The sequence below is a fragment of the Phyllopteryx taeniolatus genome, chromosome 8 (genome assembly GCF_024500385.1).
Source record: "Phyllopteryx taeniolatus isolate TA_2022b chromosome 8, UOR_Ptae_1.2, whole genome shotgun sequence".
NCBI classification, from domain to species: Eukaryota; Metazoa; Chordata; class Actinopteri; order Syngnathiformes; family Syngnathidae; genus Phyllopteryx; species Phyllopteryx taeniolatus.
Window position 1 is genome coordinate 246,802 of NC_084509.1, and position 21,489 is coordinate 268,290.

Sequence of the window (21,489 nt, forward strand, 5' to 3'; positions counted from 1 at the left end):
TTGCAGATGATGTGGTTCTGTTGGCTTCATCAAGCCGTTTTCTCCAATTCTCACTGGAGCGGTTCGCAGCCGAGTGTGAAGCGGCTGGGATGAAAATTAGCATCTCCAAATCTGAGACCATGGTCCTCAGTCGGAAAACGGTGGCGTGCCCTTTCCAGGTCGGGGATGAGATCCTGCCCCAAGTGGAGGAGGAAGTATCTTGGGGTCTTGTTCACGAGTGAGGGAAGAATGGAACGGGAGATCGACAGGCGGATCGGTGCAGGGTCTGCAGTGATGCAGACTTTGTATCGGTCCGTTGTGGTGAAGAAGGAGCTAAGCCGAAAGGCGTAGCTCTCGATTTGCCTGTCGATCTACGTTCCTACCCTCACCTATGGTCACGAGCTGTGGGTCGTGACCGAAAGAACAAGATCCCGGATACTAGCGGCCGAAATGAGTTTCCTCCGCAGGTTGTCCGGGTGATAGATATAGGGTGAGAAGCTCGGTCATCCGGGAGGATCTCAGAGTAGAGCCGCTGCTCCTCCACATCAAGAGGAGCCAGGTGAGGTGGCTGGGGTATCTGATTCGGATGCCTCCCGGACGCCTCCCTGGTGAGGTGTTCCGGGCTCGTCCCAGCGGGGATGACCCAGCGGGGATGACCCAGGACACACTGGAGAGACTACCAGGACACGCTGGAGACACGTCTCTCGGCTGGCCTGGGAACGCCTCGGGATTCCCAGCTGGATGAAGTGGCTGGGGAGAGGGAAGTCTGGGCGTCCCTGCTAAAGCTACTGCTCCCGCGACCCGACTTCGGTTAAGCGGTAGAAAATGGATGGATGCATGATTTGACTATCAGTGTGGATGTAGCGCCCTCTCTCGAACAGTAGGTGGCGGTAGTCAAATGAGGGTTTGCATGTGTGACACCTGTCTGGTCTTGTAATAGAAGAAGAAGAAGCAGACGCTCCATAAGGGAAGTGGAGCAGCAGCAGCGGGCTGGCCTAGCAGCACTCGATCGAGTGGCGCTGTGTCACAATCACCGGGGGATTTTAACGGATTCTCAGGAGAAGCACGCAATCTAATTTTAAGATAGCACAATGGCCACCGGTAAGAATCTTTTCCTTTTTCTTTTTCTTTTTTTTTTACCCTGTAATTCGATAAAATTAGGATTGTTTTGGTTCATGTGTATTCGAAATGAAAATGAGCGAGGAGTCGCTTGCTCCGCGAGGCCTAAATTGGGGCCCCGTCTACTTCTTGGATTTGTCATCTTGAAAATCCGAACGACATCGACCTAAATGTTAGATTTCGTAACTTTTGAATTTACGAGTGCAGTTAAGAAGTTTGCCGTCTTCTACGTTTTTCAACTTTCGTTTTTCTCTGACTTATCAAGTAGGCCTGGTAATGTCGGTTTTCGCTAGCTAACTCGGCCTACGGCTCCGGACGGTTTACATATGCATGAATGTCTCTTTGTTTATAACGCGACCGTTGTCTCCCGTTTAAAGTCAATGCATGTGAATGCTGACCTGCTTTACCACACAAATATGAGATGTTCCATTCCAGCCCGCGCATCCAGAATTGATTCTAGGGCTTATTTTGTTAGAATTTGTTCGTTTTTAGATGTCAACGTTTGCGTCTAGCCAAGGTTTAGTCGTAGCCACATTTGACCGCCATTTTCAGCGGAACAGCGTGAAGGCGTGCTGATGCATGTGCCGCTGTTTTACTTGATATTCCAGATTCCTCCTCCATTTTATTATGAGCGAACCGTATTTAAATATTTTTCAAACCTTGTTTTTGTTTTCCCAGATTCGGGATATGGACAGCATGGTGGCTCGCAGAGGTAAGGTTCCCCTTTGAGAAACATTATCATTACCATAATGTGAAGGTTTCAACATCTATTAGGGTACTAATTTGCTTCTCTTGTCTTCCAGTTACGGTTCTTTTGGTGGTCAGCAGGGTAGTCAGGTAAGATCTGCATTTACCATTTGATTATTTGGTATTAGATGCATCTCCAATCGTGCACCTAATGGGGTAGACTCATTATCGGTGCTGATATTTGGCGTGTAAGACTTTTTTCATTTTAATAAATAAATCTGAATGCCAGAGATCTATTTACAACGGGATCATCTTCAGGGACCCATTCATTTAAATTTGCACTTTATAGATGCTGCTGAGCCTGGGAGTTCGCTGTAAATGTTTTTTTTTAAATAAAGGTGACTATTGTTGAAGATTTTTTAAAAAAGTGTATAAATCTGAAAAGCTGTTTAATAAACATTCTTAAATGCATTTAAAAGCAATTCATTGTTAGTTTGCATTCATCAAAATTCTGACAGCAGTATTTTCCCTTTTACTGCAATTGAATACCTCCTCCAAATATTAGTTATCGGCCTCCTTGACAATAATCGGTACCGATACCCATTATTAATTGTCAAGGAGGTGGAAAAAACACATCGGTCTATCACTAGTATTTAATGTGTCTTTGCTCATATGTTTTAGACTTATGGTCAAGGCCAAGGAAATGGTGGCAGTGCTTACGGGGGACAAAGTTATGGTGGTTATGGTAGTCAACAAGCTGGAGCAACACAGGGTAAAGTATAATGATTGGTGTGAAAACTGGATTGACTTTGTACAAGGCTGAATGATGGTTAAAACGTTTTTTTGTTTTTTTTGACAGAGGGATACAGTCAGTCTCAGGCAGGCTATGGGCAGCAACAGGCCTATGATAATTACGGACAGGAGTCATCTGGGTGAGGCTGCTAATTAAACAAGTGTTGGAACAAGATTGCCTTTGATTTTTTCTTTTTTTTTTTCTTTTACGTGCCTTGATGACCCCCTCATCCCATTACACATCACGTCAAACAATAAAATCTTGTTAACTGACTGATTTGTGTCATGGTACAGTGAAAAGTCATTCGGACAGCAGGCATCATTTGGTGGTCAGGGGCAAAGTGGAGATGGCTTTGGTCAACAAGGGTCATACAGTGGCCAGGGACAAGGTGGTGGAGGCGGTAGCGGTTATGGAAGATGGAGTGAAGGTAAGGATTACTCAATGTATAGCTTCTCTTAGCACTAAGAACAGCGGACCTTATTTGTCTGTCTTTGTCGGAATGTGATAGGTGAAAGTGGTGGACAGGGTGGCAGGTATGGCCGTGACCAAGGAGACCGGCCGGAGGGAGGCAGCAGCTACAGAGGCCGAGGTCGTGGCGGCTACGAACGTGGCGGCTACGACCGAGGCGGCTACGAACGTGGCGGCTTCGACCGAGGCGGCTACGAACGTGGCGGTGGATATGACCGTGGTGGACGAGGCGGACATCCTGGTATGGGGTAAGTTGCACAGTGCCACTACCCCTAAGGTACTTTTATGTTTTGCAACATGGCACACGACTTTATTCATCAAACTTAAAATCAACAGCATGCATTACATAAGCCCCGAAAACCTGAATTTTATGTGGTTCTATTAATAGTCTTAACTTGTATACAGGGGGTCCTTGGTTTATGACGGAGTGCCGTTCCTGCAGCGTTGCAACCTCAATTTGTGAACAAGTTGGGACGCCCCATAATCTTATCACTAACCTACGTTAACACAGTTGTAAAATAGAAATTGGCGTAGTTGTTTGAAAAACACTTCTCGGTCATAGGTACAGTATAAGACAATCCAATGAAAACTGCTAAGTCCAGTGGTGACTTGGAGTGCCTTTATCACATCATAACGTATTCCTGCGTTGCTGTGCAAACTAACTCATTTTGCGCAGTTCGTAACCTTGATGTCATTTGTATGAAAAACACTTCCAGGCGATAAATGTAAAACAATCAAATGGAAAGTTGGTAAGTATGCGGTAATTGTATGCCTTCTCGTGGCGTGTGACATTTTTGTGCCATTCGTATCCTTGAAATGTCACACGTCGGGACTGTTGTTAACCCGTGACCCTCTGTATTCAATACCCTTGCAAAGGTTAAATGGTCACTTCACACTCATAACTGCTGACTTAAAAATGCATTTCAAAAAATCTTAACCTGTGTGGGGGGGGCGGGGGGTGTTGTCATTATGGTGATGTATGGTGAAACAATGGTGCCAACACTACAGCTATAAATAGGAGTTTTATCAACATGGAATGAGCCATCATGCCTGACATGGGGGACAATCAGTGGAGCGTTTCACATTTTTAAGTTTAAATGCTTATTTTATTAAGCAAACGCTTTTGAGGATAAGAGGTCAAGTACTTACAAGTACTGATGGTAAATGAACACATGCAGCGTGTGCTGTATTTGCATATTAAACAATAATAATGCACACTTAATTCTGTTTTTCCTTGGACTTTTTTATTTTTTTTATTTCATCTTTTCTATCCAGTCTCATTTCTGTGAAGCACCACACAGTTTTTTACACTGCACAAGGTTTCTAGTATGTCAGCCGTTTCACATTCTATTTTTCTCCACTTAGATACATATGTCCAGACTAGAGAACATGAGTCACATAAGCAGTTTAAGCCTTTGTTGGCTGTCAGCAATTGGAGATGTGAGAAATGACTATTTATCTTTTTTAAGCTTTTTTTTTTAAAAAAATGTTTATTTTTAATTTAAAATATTTTTTTTTTATTATAAAACATCGTTGGTGTGTTGCAAGGCAAACACTGTCACGTGAATACATGACACAGACACCCAGGTGTGAGATTTGCGCAAATAAAAATGCACGGCCAAGGAGGAGCGTTAACATGCCAATAACTAAGCCTTTCAAGGTTCCTATGAATCTAGAGAGGAAGTGTGTGAAACACTTTGGTCTGTCCGTGTTCTGAGGATCATGTAGCTTTTGAACAAGGGACTCTGGGCTGAAACGCTGCGGTTAGACCTGGAACGACGTCGGCAGCTGCTTCGCATTCAACAGGTTTCATTCAACTATTGTATGTTTGACAATGGCCAACATGTGTGTTCTGTTAACATGGATCTACATTTTATACTACAGGTGTTGACAGTGATTGAACTATAACAAGGACCTCAGTTAAAGGATGTCAAAACCGCACTCAGTGGAAGATTGCGTATCAAGCCCTTCTCACCAATTTGGCCCCTCACGTTAAAACACAAATTTGACTGACTTTGCCATTTCAACACAATCCAAGTTCTTTTAAATTATTTTTTTGAATGGAAAACGGCAACAACTATCAAATTGGTTAAACTCGTGTGATTCAAGCGACGTGTGATAACTGTCTTCACTCGTCTGCCTGAGTCTCAACTACCTGGTCATCTGTCCACTGATAATTGTCAAAGACTAACACACCCCGTGTGAGACATTTCCACCATAGTCAAACATTCTGGCAGGAGTGCATACTGGTGGTATGTAGGGGAGCTTTGAGCTCTCAGTTGGGACAAAGGAAAAGCCATCATATCTCCAATTTTTCCTCTGCAGAGGTGGTGACCGTGGTGGCTTCAAAAATTTCGGTGGTAAGTGACGAGCATCAGAACTGTGTCGGTGGGGGAGGAAAAAAACTTGTTAGCACAAAAGGAAAAATGGGGATAAAACAACTCTGACTGCCACCAATTTCATGCCCAGATCGCAAGGGATTCCACTTACTGTTATTCGGATTTCTCTTTAGTCTACAGATACGGTAGCAGACATGGGATGGGGCCTGAGATGTAAAATAATGGTAATGGTTGCATGAAGACAAGGCTTTATTATTAACATGGCAGGTGTTCCCAGGATGAAGAGGTAAACTTTCTAGAACTTGAAAAGTTGGTTTAAAAAAAAAAAACAAAAAAAAAACGGAATGAATCTCTTCTCGTTGAAAGGTGACTCTGAGCCTTCGGTATGAAAAGTTGAAAACCCCTAACACAGAGCTGTAAACATGGACTTTCTTAAATTTCTATATTTTTATACTCTGCTAGGATGTAATTTATGTCGTGTGAGATTGCAGATGTTAAAGATCCCTTGCTCATGTGCTCTTCCTCCTCTTCCCTGTTTTCCAGGCTCTCGAGACTATGGCTCAAGGGATGAATCGGGTAAATGTCAGATTGTCCTTGATATTAAAATATTGATTGCACTGACTCCTCACTATTAAAGATCAAAATCACTAACAGGATTAGGTTGAGTTTGCTCTTCAGACTTATGTTGGCTTGTGTGATCATTATTGATGATTTGGTTCCACTGTCTTCCACAGGTGGAGATCAGGACAACTCTGACAACAACACCATTTTTGTCCAAGGCCTGGGAGAAGAAGCCACGGTTCAGGAAGTGGGTGACTACTTCAAGCAAATTGGCATTATTAAGGTATTGAGTTGGTTGTTTACACTGGCTAACCTTTGTTCATTACACACAATCTTGCCATCCCAAATGTGTTCCACTGCTGTGTGTGATGATTCAAGACTGGTTTTTGATATTTGAAGCACTTGATTACAAGAACACCCTCGAGTGTACCATACATGGGAATAGAAATTGTGAACTTTGACACCTTCAGGTGAACAAGAAGACTGGTCAGCCAATGATCAACCTCTACTCTGACAAGGCCACCGGTCAGCCAAAGGGCGAAGCTACAGTCTCCTTTGATGACCCGCCTTCTGCCAAAGCTGCTATTGACTGGTTTGATGGTAATGGCACGCACACACAGACCAACAGTCTGTACTTGCTAATATTTCCATCTCTCTGCATCTTCTGACTGATCCTGTATGTTGTTGCAGGCAAAGAGTTCAATGGCAAACCCATCAAAGTGTCATTTGCCACCCGCAGAGCTGAGTTTACACAGCGAGGCGGAGGACGAGGGAGTGGAAGAGGAGGTCGGTCGGTAGAGGTAGCAGCAAACATTTCACACATCCACCTTCAATGTTAACATTTCCCCCCATATTGTCTCAGGTTATAGAGGTCGCGGCAGTGGAGGTCCTAACTTTGACATGAAGGGAGGAGACTGGCCTTGCCCCAACAGGTTTGTCTGCGATGGAGAACAAATGAGCACATAGGATACAAATCTGATTTACTCAGATCCTCCTCCGTTCTGTATTCTCTTCAGCTCCTGCGGCAACATGAATTTTGCACGGCGACAAGAGTGCAATAAGTGTGGTGCCCCCAAACCTGGAGATGCAGGAGGATTTGGAGGTGCCAGTGTCTTCTCTCGCAGTTGTCATCTTCTGTCTTGGTTACATGCAAGCACATGGGAAAAGTTGAACTAAATCAATTGTGTTGCAGACCGTGGCGGCAGAGGTAGTTATGGTGGCGACAGAGGGGGTGGATTCCGTGGTCGTGGAGGATTCCGTGGTGGAGACCGGGGCGGCTTTGGTGGTGACCGTGGTGGTGGAGGATATGGAGGGGGATACAAAATGGGAGGAAGGTTGGCATTTTTTTCCCTTCAAATAGTCATCTCTGCTGTTTAAAAACAAAATGCATTTTTTTAACTGATATTAAACAATGTTTTACTTGGTTGTGTTTCAAACTGAAATAATTAAAATAATCAAAGTGAATGAGTAATAACTAGGGATGTAACAATATACACCATAGCATGATATCGTAAAATTAAGTGCATCAATATCACCGTGGTCTCGTCTCAGTATAAAATATTGAACTGCTGTGTTCAAATATTTTTTTGGGGCCAGCTATACGCAAACATACCGCTTAAACTGGTTGCTACAGCCAGACTACAGAGCTTTACTTCCTCATTAAGAGTATAAGCGCACCTGATTGGACATGTGGGTACATTACAAAAAATACACCGATTGGCTGACTGGCCCAAGTGAGCAAAAGACTGCGTTGGGAGGGATGCAGAAACTTCTTTGTGCCCAGAGTCCCGCCCAAGGCTACAGCGTAGCCGCTATGCCAGTCTGAGCGTCACGACGCAATCGATTGTGTAAGATGCGCCTTGTTGTTCGCAGCGGCCCCCGTCCAAGCAAACGCTGAGCCGGGGCCGGGCATCAGCTGCTAGTGGACCTCCACTATGAGCCGTAACCCGGCCGGTGGCGGCCGCCACCGGGAAGCCCCACTAGCCGACCCTCCGTGTATAGTATACCACTCTTTAGTGGTATACTAGTGAATAAACACTCAAGTCGAAAGTCGGTGAAAGAATATCACACTAAGAGAGAATAACGATTTCGACTACCCATTACATTATCCAGCTGCAGTACATTACCGGAATCCAAAAATGAAATATTGAAAAGGGTCCACTCCATACAAATACAGATATCAATGCAAAAATAAATCTGACATACTTCGCTCTCTCCAAATGAAATATCCACATTTCAAATGAAAGCATATTACAGAGGCTGCTCAGCTTAATAAAACATTTTACATTATCCCTCAGTGGAGGAAAGTAAACTTAAGGATACTCATTCCCTTAAGAGTGCGCCTGCGTTTATGACTTCATTTGAATTTCTGGACTTAAAAGACATCACTGTTAGAAGGCAGTATCCAATTTCTAATGTTATTAAAAAAATAGGACAATAGAGGAAATGTTTTTTAATTATTGAACAGACAATTTCTCAATGGACAGTTTTATTGTGAGCTCATTATTTCTGCAGCAATAATACTGTTTTGGAGGTAGAGTATATGAATGTAAATATTGGATGGACGGGGATAGAAGTGCACGGTAATATGATTTGAAGTTCTTTTTCACAAAAACTTGTGGGAAAACGGACAAACTACTAAAACCTATTGAGAAAGACTTGGCAAGAGCAAGGAAAAACAGATTTTTCGGTTCTCTTGCTTTCGCCTCTTTGCTCCACCTGGCCGTGAAGCTTCCTGCAATGCCATGAGTCTTCTTGCAATACCGTGCGCTTACCCCCGATATTGCACTAATTATCGTACCGTGATAAAACCGAACCGTGAGATATAGATATCGTTACAGCCATAGTAATAACCGATGTGTAGATTCAGCTTCCCGTGCCAGCAGAGGACATCCCCCACTTAAGCTTTGTGAAAGACTGAACGGTGTTTTTAAAGTTGGAGTTTGGTATGAAAAGCAACAGTTTTACTGTGTGTTGTGTAAAATGTGAAATGATAAGATAGTAATTTTATTAGATTTTTTAATTTATTTTTTTTATATATAAACCTTGTCTATGAGAAAATAAAGAGGGCGGGTGCATTTGGGTTAATGATGGATCACACTCCAACCCTTTCCCCACCCAACTTTAAAATATGAATCTTATGTCTTTCAGAGGTGACCGGAGGGATGACAGGAGAGAGCGGCCATATTAAAGTGTGGCGGAGATGGACATCACTCCAGCCACAGTCCAACAGATTGAGAGCTTTGTCAAAGTGGGATAAAACAGACATTTTGACTTGTGCCCCTTTTTCATAGACTGCAGCGAGTCATTAATATTATTCCATCTATAATGTGAGGCAGTTTGTACTATGACAAGGACTCATTGGCTGTGGCATGTGCTCAGATGGGTTTGTTTTATTTCTTTGTACATCTTTTAATTTTTTTGTCCTACTCTAGGCGCAGATGTGTGGTAGACTTCGTACCATTGTTTTGTATGAATGGAATAAAGTGTTTTACTTTTTCTTCCCCCCCAAACAAATATTAAACTGTGATCTTTCTTTTTGTGTTCTATGCTGTCATTGCTTTAAAGTCCTTGGAAGGGAAAAACAAAAGATGGACTTTATAATGCACACAAAATAAGATTAGCAACATTTTTATTAGGCACAAATTATTAGGATGTTAGATTACCAAAGTGCAATTGTGTGCTACGGGTTAAAATTAAAATGGTCACGTTAGAGTTTAGAAGCGTAAGCACGCTGCAGTCTACGCACCTTGACTGACAGGCAGGCTCCAACCACAGGGGCGGGGCCGCCTCAAGTCTTCTGCTCACGGGGTTGGAGATGACAGACGAAACATTTCGCCACCGTCGTCGTCAGCGAAGAACCTTCCGCCGTTGCCATGAGCAGTCCGGCCGCTCAACGATGACCCGGTACCGCGCTGGACGCCGCGTGGAGCCCGCCTGCTTCTTAGCCGTGACTTGTTTGCTCAGCGCTGGCTGTGCTTCTCCGCTCGCACTCGAGCCACAGGTACGCTCTCTCTCTCTCTCCACACACACCTGACTCCCGCACAACTACTGTTCTGCCTTGACGTTATTATGGAGCGTAGTAGTTAGACGTTTTGGGGCCAAACCTGTCGTTTATGCGCCATATTGATTTTTAGCAAGAAATATACACGTTTAATCTTAGTGGTGTTCTGCAACTATTTATAAAAAATAAAATAAAATTTCATTTAAATTTCCCTCACTGGAGTAACAACTGTGTGTCTCTCTGCTCTATCTGCCCTCTTTTCTCTGTGGTTGAACTTTTTTTTTGGGCCATAATCCCAAAAGGTAGGTTTGATGCTAACACAACACCTACAGTGAACCATGGTAGTGGCAGAATCATGCTTTGGGGCTGTTTTTCTTACATAACCTTAAGCATTTTGCTAGAAAACAAACGTCAGAAAAACTATAAGCTTACAAGAACCATCTGAAATTTATTTGGGGGTAATCAGAGGCACTTTTAATTGGTTAATTCTGATCACAGCCACGTGCCCAGTGATGAGCGGGTGTTCACACTTGTGCAACTACATTATCCCAGTTATTTACTTCCCCTCTTGAAAATATTTTTTTAAATTCAGTTGAGTTGTGCTCGTTATACAGTGGTGTGAAAAAGTATTTTCCCCTTCCTGATTTATTTTTGTTTCGTTTGTCACAGTAAATGTTTCCCATCGTCAAGCAATTTGAAATAATCGTCAAAGACAACACAAGTAAACACAAAATGCAGTTTTTCAATGTTTTTTTTTTTTATTATTGAGGGAGGAAAAAAATCCAAACCTACATGGCCCTGTGTGGAAAAAGTGATAGCCCCCCTCTGTTAAAACATAACTGTGATTTATCTTACATGAGTTCAATTTCTCTAGCCACACCCACATCTGATACTGTTCTCAATCAAGAAATCACTTAAATAGGACCTGTCTGACAAAGTGAGGTAGACCAAAAGATCCTCAAATGTAAGACATCATGCTGACGACAAAGACATTCAGGAAAGAAAGTAATTGGGAACTAGCACTATCAATGTGGAAAAGGTTAAAGCCATTTCTATAGCTTTGGGACTCCAACGAACCACAGTGAGAGCCATTATCCACAACTGGCAAAAACATACAGTAGAACGGCGGTGAGCCTTCCCAGTAGTGGCCGGTCGACCAAAATTACCCCAAGAGCGCAAACCAATTTTTTTTATTTGTTTGATGATGGGAAACATTTAAGTGTGACAAACATGCAAAAATCAGGAAGGGCGCTAACACTTTTTCACGCCATTGTAGGTCACATAAACGGCAAACGTTTTCAAATGATTTATCTTGGTGTCAATATTTTATACCACAAAAAAAAAAAACTGGCATTTGAACAGGGGTGTCTAGACTTTCTACAGCCACTCTATGTTTCGGTGTTCAAGTGTCATCTGTTGTGGTTTCACACTGCACTCGTTGCATGTGTTGGCTTTACTCCCTCCAATCAAACAATACCCTCCAGCATCATTCTTTGCGTGTAGACAAAGAGAGGGACATTTATATTGCACTTCAAACACATCTGTAATCACCGAGCTTGTGCTAGTGTCTGAACAAGTACCGTGATTTAAAAAAAAAAAAATAATCATGTCGTCTGACGGGTGGTCTGACTCCACAACGTCACACCAGCAGGAAAAAAAAATCATCTTTATGCGATTGTCAATGTTACAAAAATAGTGTAAAGTGGTCGAAAGCAAAATGTTTAGAAGTTAAGTTAGCAACATTGTTAGTGTTTGTTGTATTGATAACCATACTATCAATGACAGGTGTTTTTGGAAAAATATGGCTACCTTCGTGACGACAACTTCATCCACAATGCAGTTGAGATGCGGTCAGCAATCCGGTAAGTTTCTAATCCAGTGTCCACACAATCATGATGTGATGTGACAGATTTATTTGCGGCGGTGAGAGCTGGATGGCACCCTGTGTTAATCAGTGTGGTACAAGCCCCGAAGGTTCTGTAAAACCACACTCCACCGCAAACCTCTCCTGAACCCTCTATGAACCCTCCAAGAATTTCAGGAACCTCGCCTTCAGGCCTGCAGGCTTGACTGTACGGTAATGAAAACAGATTTAACATGCTCACAGGTAGGCCTAGACTTAGGTTCAGTTCGTCAACTATGCAGTTGATGTTTGGCCGTAGGGTGCGTTCAGGTGCACTATGCCACTGTGGTCCCTGGATTTAACATTTTTGCATTAGTCTCTCAGTTTATTAATCTTGACTATCCGCAGGCCCATCTGTTGTTTGTGTGTGAAGCTTGACCCAATGACTCAAAGTGATTGAATTATGACTTAAATGTCTTTTTTTTTTTTTTTTTTTATTAAAACAATTTTTTTTAAGCATGATTTCAACTCATGGTTCTGAAAACTGTGTTTTACATGCTCGCTGAAACCTCACAATAAGCTCACCTTAGAAACACAGGACAGCATACTGGTTGCATTAGTTTCCCACATTTTACATATTTTACACCAGAAAAATCTCCCGGCACACCAGCAAACAACGTAAAAAAAAAAAAAAAAAAAAAAAAAAAAAAAAAAAGGTTTGTCTCTGACGTGTGTTAGTTACTTCCCCGTGGAAAATTTTGGTTGAATTCTAAATTACACTGTAGAAGCTGTCCATCCATTTTCTACAGCGCTTGTCCCCACGAGGGTCGTCCGTAAACCGGAGGCTTTTATCCCGAGCCGAGATTCTAACCCAGGACCTCAGAACAATGATGCAAGCCATGGTAACCACTAATCCCCCGTGCTGTCCCCACCCTAACGTGTTATTTCAAAATGGCAGCTCCAAAACGTGTGTGAGGAATTCAACAGTATGCAAACATTTGGCCTCTCTTCTTCTCAGGGAGTTCCAGTGGTTGTCTCGTCTACCTGTGACAGGTGAATTAGACAGCGCCACCCTGAGGCAGATGGCCGAACCGCGCTGTGGCGTGTCGGATGAGGGCAGCCAGCAGGTGTGGGCTCAGAGGGTAAACATCATCTTCACTGCGAGGAGTTCCGCTGCAGCACTGCCGTGGCGCCGCAGGAAGCGCTCCGCGGGAAAAGGTAGCGACGCGTGTTTGTTTATTTTCAAACATGCGTCATGGATGTGGGCCATCTTTGTCCCAGCGAGGAGGTTGTGATGTGTGCGTGCATGCTGTGTGCTGGAGCGCGCGCTCACTATTTAACAGGGAGGGTCCACCTTTGTAAGCTAAAATCACTTAACAGAGACCAGGGTTGTAATTAAAGACGCTCCAGTGTCTCATGTTGCCTTGGTTATGTTGTTATTTTTTGACGTTTATTGTCAATGATCTCAAAGCATGGTCTTTTCAGGGGTAGAATCAGCCAATTTATGAAAACAATTTCAAGATTGTGTAAACATGTAATGTTGAATACTTTGACAAAAATCACGCTTTGCAATAGTGACGCATGCAAGAGCATCCACAACAAACCCAACAAGCTTGACGTTTTCAAGCAGGATCCCAGTGGTTCTTTGCCTGTTACACCACTTGGATTTTCCTCCTAAATGCTTTTTGTAAATCATAGACGGGTCTTTAGGGTAATATCCTAAATTGTTATTTCAAGCGCAGCTGTAAAAGCATTTATGGCTGGGAAGGTCAGTGCAATTTAAAGTGGCTAAACACTGCTGCGTTTAAGAGAAGTTAAGAACGGCCTGAAAATGACAAATTTCTTGCAGCTGCTTTGGAATAATGATGTTCTCCGTTGCTATTTTAGAGCACAAGTTTACTATTTGTGATGATTGCCTTCCTCCGCTCTTATAAAAAGCCCAGCACACATCCCCCCGAGCCCCCCCCCCCCCAACATTAGAACTTATTTCTTTCCTCACTCCACACAGGGCAACGTAGGCGTTCATACAATAGTGTTTATGCCCTCCTTGTATTTCCTTTACGTCTCCTCTAGGAGTGCACTTGAGTATCGTTAGTTGCCTCGGAGAGCAGCGGTTTCTCTCGGCTTGTTCCTTCAGCCTTGTGATGTGTGAAACCGTTGCATTCCTCAGTGTCACACAAAAAAAAAGGAAAACAAATTGGCAAATGCTCGGGGAATGCAGTGACGGCTGACGTGTGCTGCTGCCTCTTCATGTTAGTACCTGACATGTTCCATTTGGCAAAAATATCCACAACTCGCTGGATGTTTTGCCCAACTGCCTCCGTGGCCACGTATCACTATGATGACGTGACAGAAATACACTCTTCATGGTGCATGTGATAGAAGAAGATACTTTTGGAAGACAAATAGTAAGTTTTAAAAGTTGATTTAAAAAAACATTTTCTGGGATGTACTTAATTGGTTGGCGCATACGCTTGTCCATTGCTTTTCTTGCACCCGCATTGAGCTAGCAAAATGTGAAAATGAAGGTGAAAAACACAGAAAAGGCACACAATGACACACTAAGCAAGTAGCGACTGACTGCGATGCTGGTTGCACCGCCTGGCACAAAAGGGATGAATGAAATGTTTGCCCACTGCGACAAGGTTTGACCATTGGGCAACATTTTTGCTTGGTCTGTGATTCATAAACGGAATAGTTAGAACACTGACTTGTAATAGAATAATTAACATTAAATTAGAGGCATAAGATGGCGCCACAGAGGGACATAATAATATTCTACTATCAGGTCATACAGTTTTAACATGTATGAGAATTTTTTTTACATTTTTTTTTTTAAACTGCAAACTCTCCCTTTAAATATTCAATAGTCTGCCCCGAATGTACAGTAACACTACATCTTTAGCAGCGGCGAGCTGTGGCAAAATACAAACGAGACGCATGTTAGTCTGCCGTTTCCCTTTCAATCGCAGTGGTTTCACACGTGCCAAAACCTCCGCCGCTGCTTCCGAAAACAAACCTTGATTTGTGCGCTGTGCTGGACGTTCCCACTGATATTTACAGAGCTGACATTCCAGCACCCGCGTCCTAGATAAGTGCCACGAGAGTGATCGGTGTTGTTGTGTGTGTGAGGCTTAAGTTTTCACAGGTGCCATGACCTCAACACCGATTAATTAATGAATTTGAGTTTCGGTATTTGTCAGAAAAAAACCCAAAACATCCCGATGACCAATTAATCGGCCGATTAATTTCAAAAATGTGTATAATTAATAAAATAAATTCTTTTTTGGTCCCTTAATACTTACTTACAACAGCAAAGATATGAATTACAGGCAGAACATTTTACTGTTTTACAGCACTTCGTCCTTTAGTAATTGTTTAGAACGAGAGGAATTTACAGGTACAAAAAACATAAAAAAAATTAAGTGATGAATTTATCTTTAGATTTAGGCCATAAATGTATGCAGTATGTCAGCAACATAATGAGTGAAGTTACTGGCGAAACATTATGCGTGATGCCCTTTGTTAAATCACATTTCTTCTACTCCATTATTTTCTTTGCCATGAAGCGATGACTTGAAAATACAAACGAGAGACGCCTTTCTCAGATATTTGACAGTTACATTTTCAATATAAGATTTAAAGAGAGTGAGTTTGACTGAAACGGGAGCTGATCTTTATCTTCTAAGTTTCCCACAAGCAAAGTTTCCCCATCAAGAAAAGTGCGTCTCCACAGTTACGCAAACGGTGAAAAATATTCATTGGGCCAAAGGTCACAAATGCATAAATGAACCAGTTCAGCCATATGGCTAAGTCAAGCAGATTTTCGCCTGGTAGCTTGTTTTCTCGAGCTTGATGGCAGATTCTTATTCTTGTCGAAACGTTTGCACGTGTCAACCGGTGTCCTGAACACGAGTTAACCTGTCAGCTTGTCCAGAAACAACAACTCCTGTTATCTGCTCATCTGAGCCACTTCCTAATGCCTGAGATAACAACACCGCCGCTACACTGAGCATCATTGTAATTACTTCCATAAGGGAAATGGTAGAATGTCTTGTGTATCTGACTTCCTGGCCTCTCAGCTGTCCACAGGGAACTCTTACAATGGAGCAGTGAGAGAGAAGGCGCATGGACTCAACTCATACATACTGTACTTTTCCCTCTTTACCCCCATTTATTTTTTCACTTGTTTTTGTGTTTTTCTTTAGCAAACTAATACAGTATTTCTGTCTATATTTTGTCAGTAAGCTAAGCATCTTGTAACATCGCACAAAATGGAAGATGGTTTCAAACTAACTCACGCAGGATGATGGCAATGAAGGGCAACCCTGCATTAGAAACCAACGGGCCGCTGTAGAATTTAAAACAGTGCGGAGCGCGTCAGTACTATTGATCCGTACTAACGCAGACGTTACGATTATGGAGCCACCGCAGTTGACAGTTGCCAGAACCCGCTCTGATGCTGAGCCACATTCAATGGACACATCATCTTTAAATTGAGATGAAGTCATCATTTTTCAGTCGCTCGCTCGCTCGCCGCCAGCATCTCACGTATGCTGGAAGTCCTAAACGTTCGGACCGCGTATCTAAAGATTGATGTGATTGGTCTGCAGCCGCTGTGTCTGCGTTCTGTGGATGTGTGCCGCATGGCTGGCTGCATTTGTGTGGTTTACTCTGCTTGCAGATTGCCATGTTGTGTATTCCTGTGTGTACACTGCAGGATTACTTGTGTAAATTAAAGAGCAGCTGAATGTGCTGCATTTCCTCCCCTCTGTGTTGCCATAAACAGATACGTGATTGGTATGTGCATGACCACATGCACTTATGTGTGAGCTGTAAAATGGAAGACAAGTCAGCCTACACTCAGAGTGCTTGTTAGTTGAGCCACTGAGTCAGCTTTTACGGACAATCTATAAGTTTAACTTTAAGTTTGAAAACAACAGGCAATAGCTGGCAATTTCTAAATGCAGTACATGGAATTCCAAGATGGAAACACAGTCGAAAAGAAAAGACCATTATGAACTACTTATTTTTTTCAGAAATAAATTAGATTCAGATCATCCCATTGTTAAAAAAAACAAAAAACTGAAACGCAGTCGAGTAGTTTCGCCAGATTCTCCGGTTTCCCTTTAAACATGTTTCCTTGGTTGATTGAAGACATTCAAATGTCCACAGGAGTGAATGTGAGTGAGTGTGCATGCTTGGTTGTCTCTACTCTCTATAGACGTCTTTATATTGTATGATAACAAATATATTTGAACTATTTTACATTAATAGCAGATAAATAAACCTCAGAATAAATTCATTTTATGAACATTGTTATTGTTTGATGATGTGGTAGAAGTAGATAGACTTTTGCATTGTCTTGTAATGTGTATTATTGTATTACAAAATGATGGTAATTGAATTCTAATACTTTCTATACAATACTTTAAGTGATTTAGCCCATTTTGCATACTCAGCATTGCATTTGTTTCATACTGGCGTGTCTCACTTCTCATGTGTGTATGTCTGTTTTGTGTAGCTGACAAGTGGTACAAGCATCACCTGTCCTACCAGATCGTGAACTGGCCCCGCCACTTGTCTCTGGGCTCAGTGCGACTGGCAGTGAGCGCCGCTTTCCAGCTGTGGAGCAACGTGTCAGGCCTGGCCTTCCGGGAGGCCCCTGAAGGGCCCGCAGACATCCGCCTGGCCTTTTACGAGGGGGACCACAACGACGGTGCCGGCAACGCCTTTGACGGGCCAGGTCTGGCACTAAGTGATTTTCCCCATGATTGTTGCCAAGGGTAGATATTAGGACCTCCGCCATGGGCCAAACTGCCCGCTCTCGCCTCTTAATTTACTATGATCTTATTCCATGTTGTTCACTTGCTGTACACTGAGAAGTGGAAGGGGCGAAAATGTGGTCTTGCATCGTTTCAGGGGGAACTCTGGCTCACGCCTTCCTGCCCCGCCGAGGAGAAGCCCACTTTGACAAGGCCGAGAGGTGGACCCTAATCGGACATAAGGGCCACAATCTGTTCATGGTGATGGCCCACGAGATTGGACACACTCTGGGTCTGGAGCACTCGCCCGTGCGTCACGCTCTCATGTCGCCGTACTACAGGAAGCTGGGTCGCAGTCTGGTCATGAGCTGGGACGACATCCTGGCCGTGCAGCAGCTGTACGGTGAGAGGATGTTTCGCAATTTCGGTGCAAACTTCGGTGCCTAAACGCATCGAGTTGATTTTCACTTTCTAGTAGTACAAGTAAAGTGCCCGCTGTCACATGTGGTGCAGCTACTTCCATGTTAACGTAAGTTGACAAAGGATGAGAAAAACAGCTGACACAAGTGCAGCAGTGGACATTTTACAGCTGCTTCCAGCTATGTGTTGTGTATGAGTGTCTCTGTACGCATGTGTGAGAGTGTGTATGCGTGCGCTTGAAGACTAATGAGGCACAGATGTGAGGCGACGAGAAAACCAAAACACAAAAGCAAATCAACAACAGTGTTCTGGAGGCCCCCAGTCAAAGTCCTGACCTCAACCCGATTGAGATACTGTGGCATGACCTCAAGAGAACTATTCTCACCAGACATCCCAGAAATCTTGTTGCAATGGATCAGTTTTTGTCCAAAATTCCTCCTGTTTATTGTGCGCGTCTGATCTGCAACTACAGGAAACGTTTGCTAGAGCTTATTGCTGCCAGAGCACTTTTGACCAGTTATTAAATCCAAGGGTTCACTTTTTTCCTCCCTCTCGTGAAAGTGAAAGTGAAATCTGTCTAGCTAATCTAGCTAGTCTGTCTGTCTATCAAATTATTTGTGTGGTATTAGTTTCAGCAGACTCTGTCTATTCTTGTGATTTAGATGAAGCTCATTTTATGAAAAATGTATGCAGAAATTCCAAAGGATTCACAAATGTTCCTCTCAATTTATGGAAATGACATACTCAATTCAGCGACACTTGTACTGTATGTACTGTACTAATATGATGCCACACAGATTTTGTTTGGGCCCACACACATGCATGATTCTCAGCATCCTTGCATTTTTTTGCCTGCTTTTGGTGCCTTTTTGTCAAATTTTGTTCACCTTGTGTTTCAGGTAAGCCGGCAGGTGATCGGCTTGTGCGTCTGCCGGGTGAGGTGTTGCACGCCGTGCTGCAGGAGTGGGAGTTCATGGATGTCCACAACGGGCACGAGGGCGGCCTGCCTCTCTACTGCCAGTCTGGCGTGTTTGACGCCATAACTCTCGGTGAGTCATGACTGGGAATGAGACAACATGGTCATTTTTTTGCTTCCACAATGATTTGAGTGGGAAAATTCACAAAGAGGACATCGTCTTCAATAAGGTGGTCTTATTTTAAATAGTAGTGCCACTGCGCTCTCTGCTGGGGACTTTGTGGTGACACCATTTTGAATCACACAGGCCTTAACATAGTTTTGGAAAATACGAAATCGCATACAAGATGACGTGCAGTTATCACTGTGCTTTACTGTTTTTCACTGGATTCTTTTATATTGACGACTCAGAAGTGTTGTTAATACAGATATTGAATGTTATTCTTATTTTACAACTGTGTTAGTAATAGACTACCGTCAGAGACATAATTCAGGATTACACAACCACTACTAAAACACTGTCATGAAACATGAGTCATTTGTACTTCTCTGACAATGTCAGTGAAATGAGCATTATTAGTATTTTTGGTGATTTAATTTATCTGTTCAGGGTCACTTGAGGCAGCTGCCTTTTCCAGTTGGTTTCCTAAGTGTTGCACACAAGCTGTTACTGTTTTGAGTCTAGACCCGAACGGGACCGTGCTGGTGTTCCGAGGCAGCGTGTACTGGAGCGTGTCGGCTGAGGGGAGCGTGAGCAGCCCGCATCCTCTTCGCCAGCGTTGGGCTGACCTCCCGGCGGCCATCGAGGCCGCTGCCTTCTCACCGCTGAACGCAAAGTGGTACTTCTTTAGAGGTAATCCCCCCCCCCCCCCCCCCCCAGTGATACAAATTACAGATTTCTGCAACAAGTAGATACATTCTCTTGTGTCTGTTAATGGATGAAGTGCTTGTTTCTATGTTTCCCTCAGGGAAGCGCATATGGCGCTACACGGAACAAGTGCTTGACACCGGCTTCCCCCGTCAGAGCACTGATGTGGGCCTACCTCGCCACCCGGACTGCGCCTTCTTCTACGCCCCTTTGGGACAAATGGTACTGCTCAAGGGGTCTCGCTACTTCGTCCTCAACTTGCAAACCTTTAGCAGAGAGCCTTACTACCCCCGCAAGCTGAAAGACTGGACTGGTGTGCCACAGGGTACCAACGGGGCGCTGAGCCGGCCTGACGGGCGCCTCTACCTTTTCAGGGAGCGCCACTTCTGGAGGTTTGACCCGGTAAAAGTGCGGGTCACTAGAGTGGGCCAGTGGTCCAAAGAGCTGAGTTGGACTGGTTGTAGTGAAGCTCCTCGAAGCAATGACATCCTTTGACCAGTAGAGGGAGCTGCTTTATCTTTTGCAGGGGCACGAGAAGGGACGCTCAGTTACCACTGTACTGTTTTTCCATTTGATAGTTTTATATTTATAGCCTAAAAGTGTTTTTTATAGCATTATTTACTGTAAATATGACTTTAATACTGTATTAGCGTACTTTAGTGATAGACTAGGAACACAACTCTGTCGTGAATCGAGGCCCCCCAGCACATAAAGACTTCAGGATAAAACCCAACCTTGGTTTACACTTTATAAATGCAATACGTTTATTCCCCTCAATTTTTTTTCTTTTTTTGGTGAGAACCAACCCCCAAAGCGCTAAGTAGCAGTTTATCCCCAGTTATTCAATATTTTTTGGTGTTTAAAAAAAAAACATTGTTTTTCAATGCATCGGCTAGGGGAGGGGGGGGTTTATGTGTCTAATGTAAAAAGCCAGTTAATATTACTCTATAAGGATGTGCAATTGTAGCCATGTTTGAACAACAGTGTTGACTGGGAATTTAAGTGAACATACGAATTGCTACAATATCACATCACTCATTAGTATTTGAAAGCTTTTAATTTGATGAGCATGTCTAACACTAGATTGTTGATGTTGAAGAATTTGACACGGCTGAGCAAATCTAAACGTCAACAGCCGGGTGGACCACAACATCGATCAGGTCTGGTTTTGAAGGCCGAGAAGTAGCACTTTGAAAAACACTGGATAGGAGTTGTCAGGACAATTTTTGCGCAACCACTTTGTCATAACAAATAAATAAAAAGTGTTTTTTGGAACAATACAGTATATCATACACCCAGAAAGTTGGTCACCAGGTGCAATTTCCCCCCCACACAATTTACAGTTCACATCTTGTAAACATACAAATAATACCATTTATTAGGTGTAAGAACAAATACTGGAGGAAAGGATTTTTTTGGTGGGCCAAATATTGATGCTATTCATCATACTTTCAGACACAGCTTCCATCTTAAGACTTTTTTTTTTTTTTGATAAAGAGTTAAGAAAATACTTCATAGTCACAGAATAACACATTCAAACGCATCATTAGTTCGATCTACCTAGAGACACAAAACACTTGAACATGTAAATCTGTCCGCTTATCCTCACGAGGGTCGCGGCCTGCAGGTGAGCTGGAGCCTATCCCAGCTGACTTCAAGGAAGAAAAAGTGTACACCCTGGACTGGTTGCCGCATACAGTACAAACAAACACACATTCACCCAATATT

The 21,489-nt window shown here is 43.1% G+C and overlaps 2 protein-coding genes across 7 annotated transcripts; both read left to right on the forward strand.

The window, feature by feature from the left end:
* Positions 1–924: 924 nt before the first annotated feature.
* On the forward strand, positions 925–9,481 carry taf15 (TAF15 RNA polymerase II, TATA box binding protein (TBP)-associated factor). 2 transcript variants are annotated; one of them, XM_061781035.1, is made up of 16 exons: positions 926–1,080; positions 1,777–1,810; positions 1,902–1,935; positions 2,467–2,557; positions 2,645–2,717; positions 2,872–3,005; positions 3,087–3,294; positions 5,372–5,406; positions 5,929–5,961; positions 6,120–6,229; positions 6,417–6,546; positions 6,637–6,732; positions 6,809–6,878; positions 6,963–7,048; positions 7,139–7,280; positions 9,097–9,481. In XM_061781035.1, the coding sequence occupies exons 1-16, from the start codon at positions 1,071–1,073 to the stop codon at positions 9,134–9,136; spliced, it is 1,326 nt and encodes a 441-aa protein (XP_061637019.1). In that variant the 5' UTR covers positions 926–1,070; the 3' UTR covers positions 9,137–9,481. The 2 variants fall into 2 exon arrangements, with proteins under 2 accessions (XP_061637020.1, XP_061637019.1); XM_061781036.1 differs by lacking the exon at positions 5,372–5,406 and having other exon boundaries at positions 925–1,080.
* A 120-nt stretch (positions 9,482–9,601) lies between these two features.
* On the forward strand, positions 9,602–21,478 carry mmp28 (matrix metallopeptidase 28). Of its 5 annotated transcripts, none has more exons than XM_061781030.1 (8): positions 9,602–9,949; positions 11,735–12,694; positions 12,811–13,010; positions 17,317–17,538; positions 17,715–17,960; positions 18,877–19,026; positions 19,579–19,746; positions 19,862–21,478. In XM_061781030.1, the coding sequence occupies exons 3-8, from the start codon at positions 12,875–12,877 to the stop codon at positions 20,254–20,256; spliced, it is 1,317 nt and encodes a 438-aa protein (XP_061637014.1). In that variant the 5' UTR covers positions 9,602–9,949; positions 11,735–12,694; positions 12,811–12,874; the 3' UTR covers positions 20,257–21,478. The 5 variants fall into 5 exon arrangements, with proteins under 5 accessions (XP_061637014.1, XP_061637011.1, XP_061637012.1 ...); XM_061781027.1 differs by having other exon boundaries at positions 11,735–12,026; positions 12,602–13,010; XM_061781028.1 differs by having other exon boundaries at positions 11,735–11,811; positions 11,905–13,010.
* Positions 21,479–21,489: the final 11 nt, after the last annotated feature.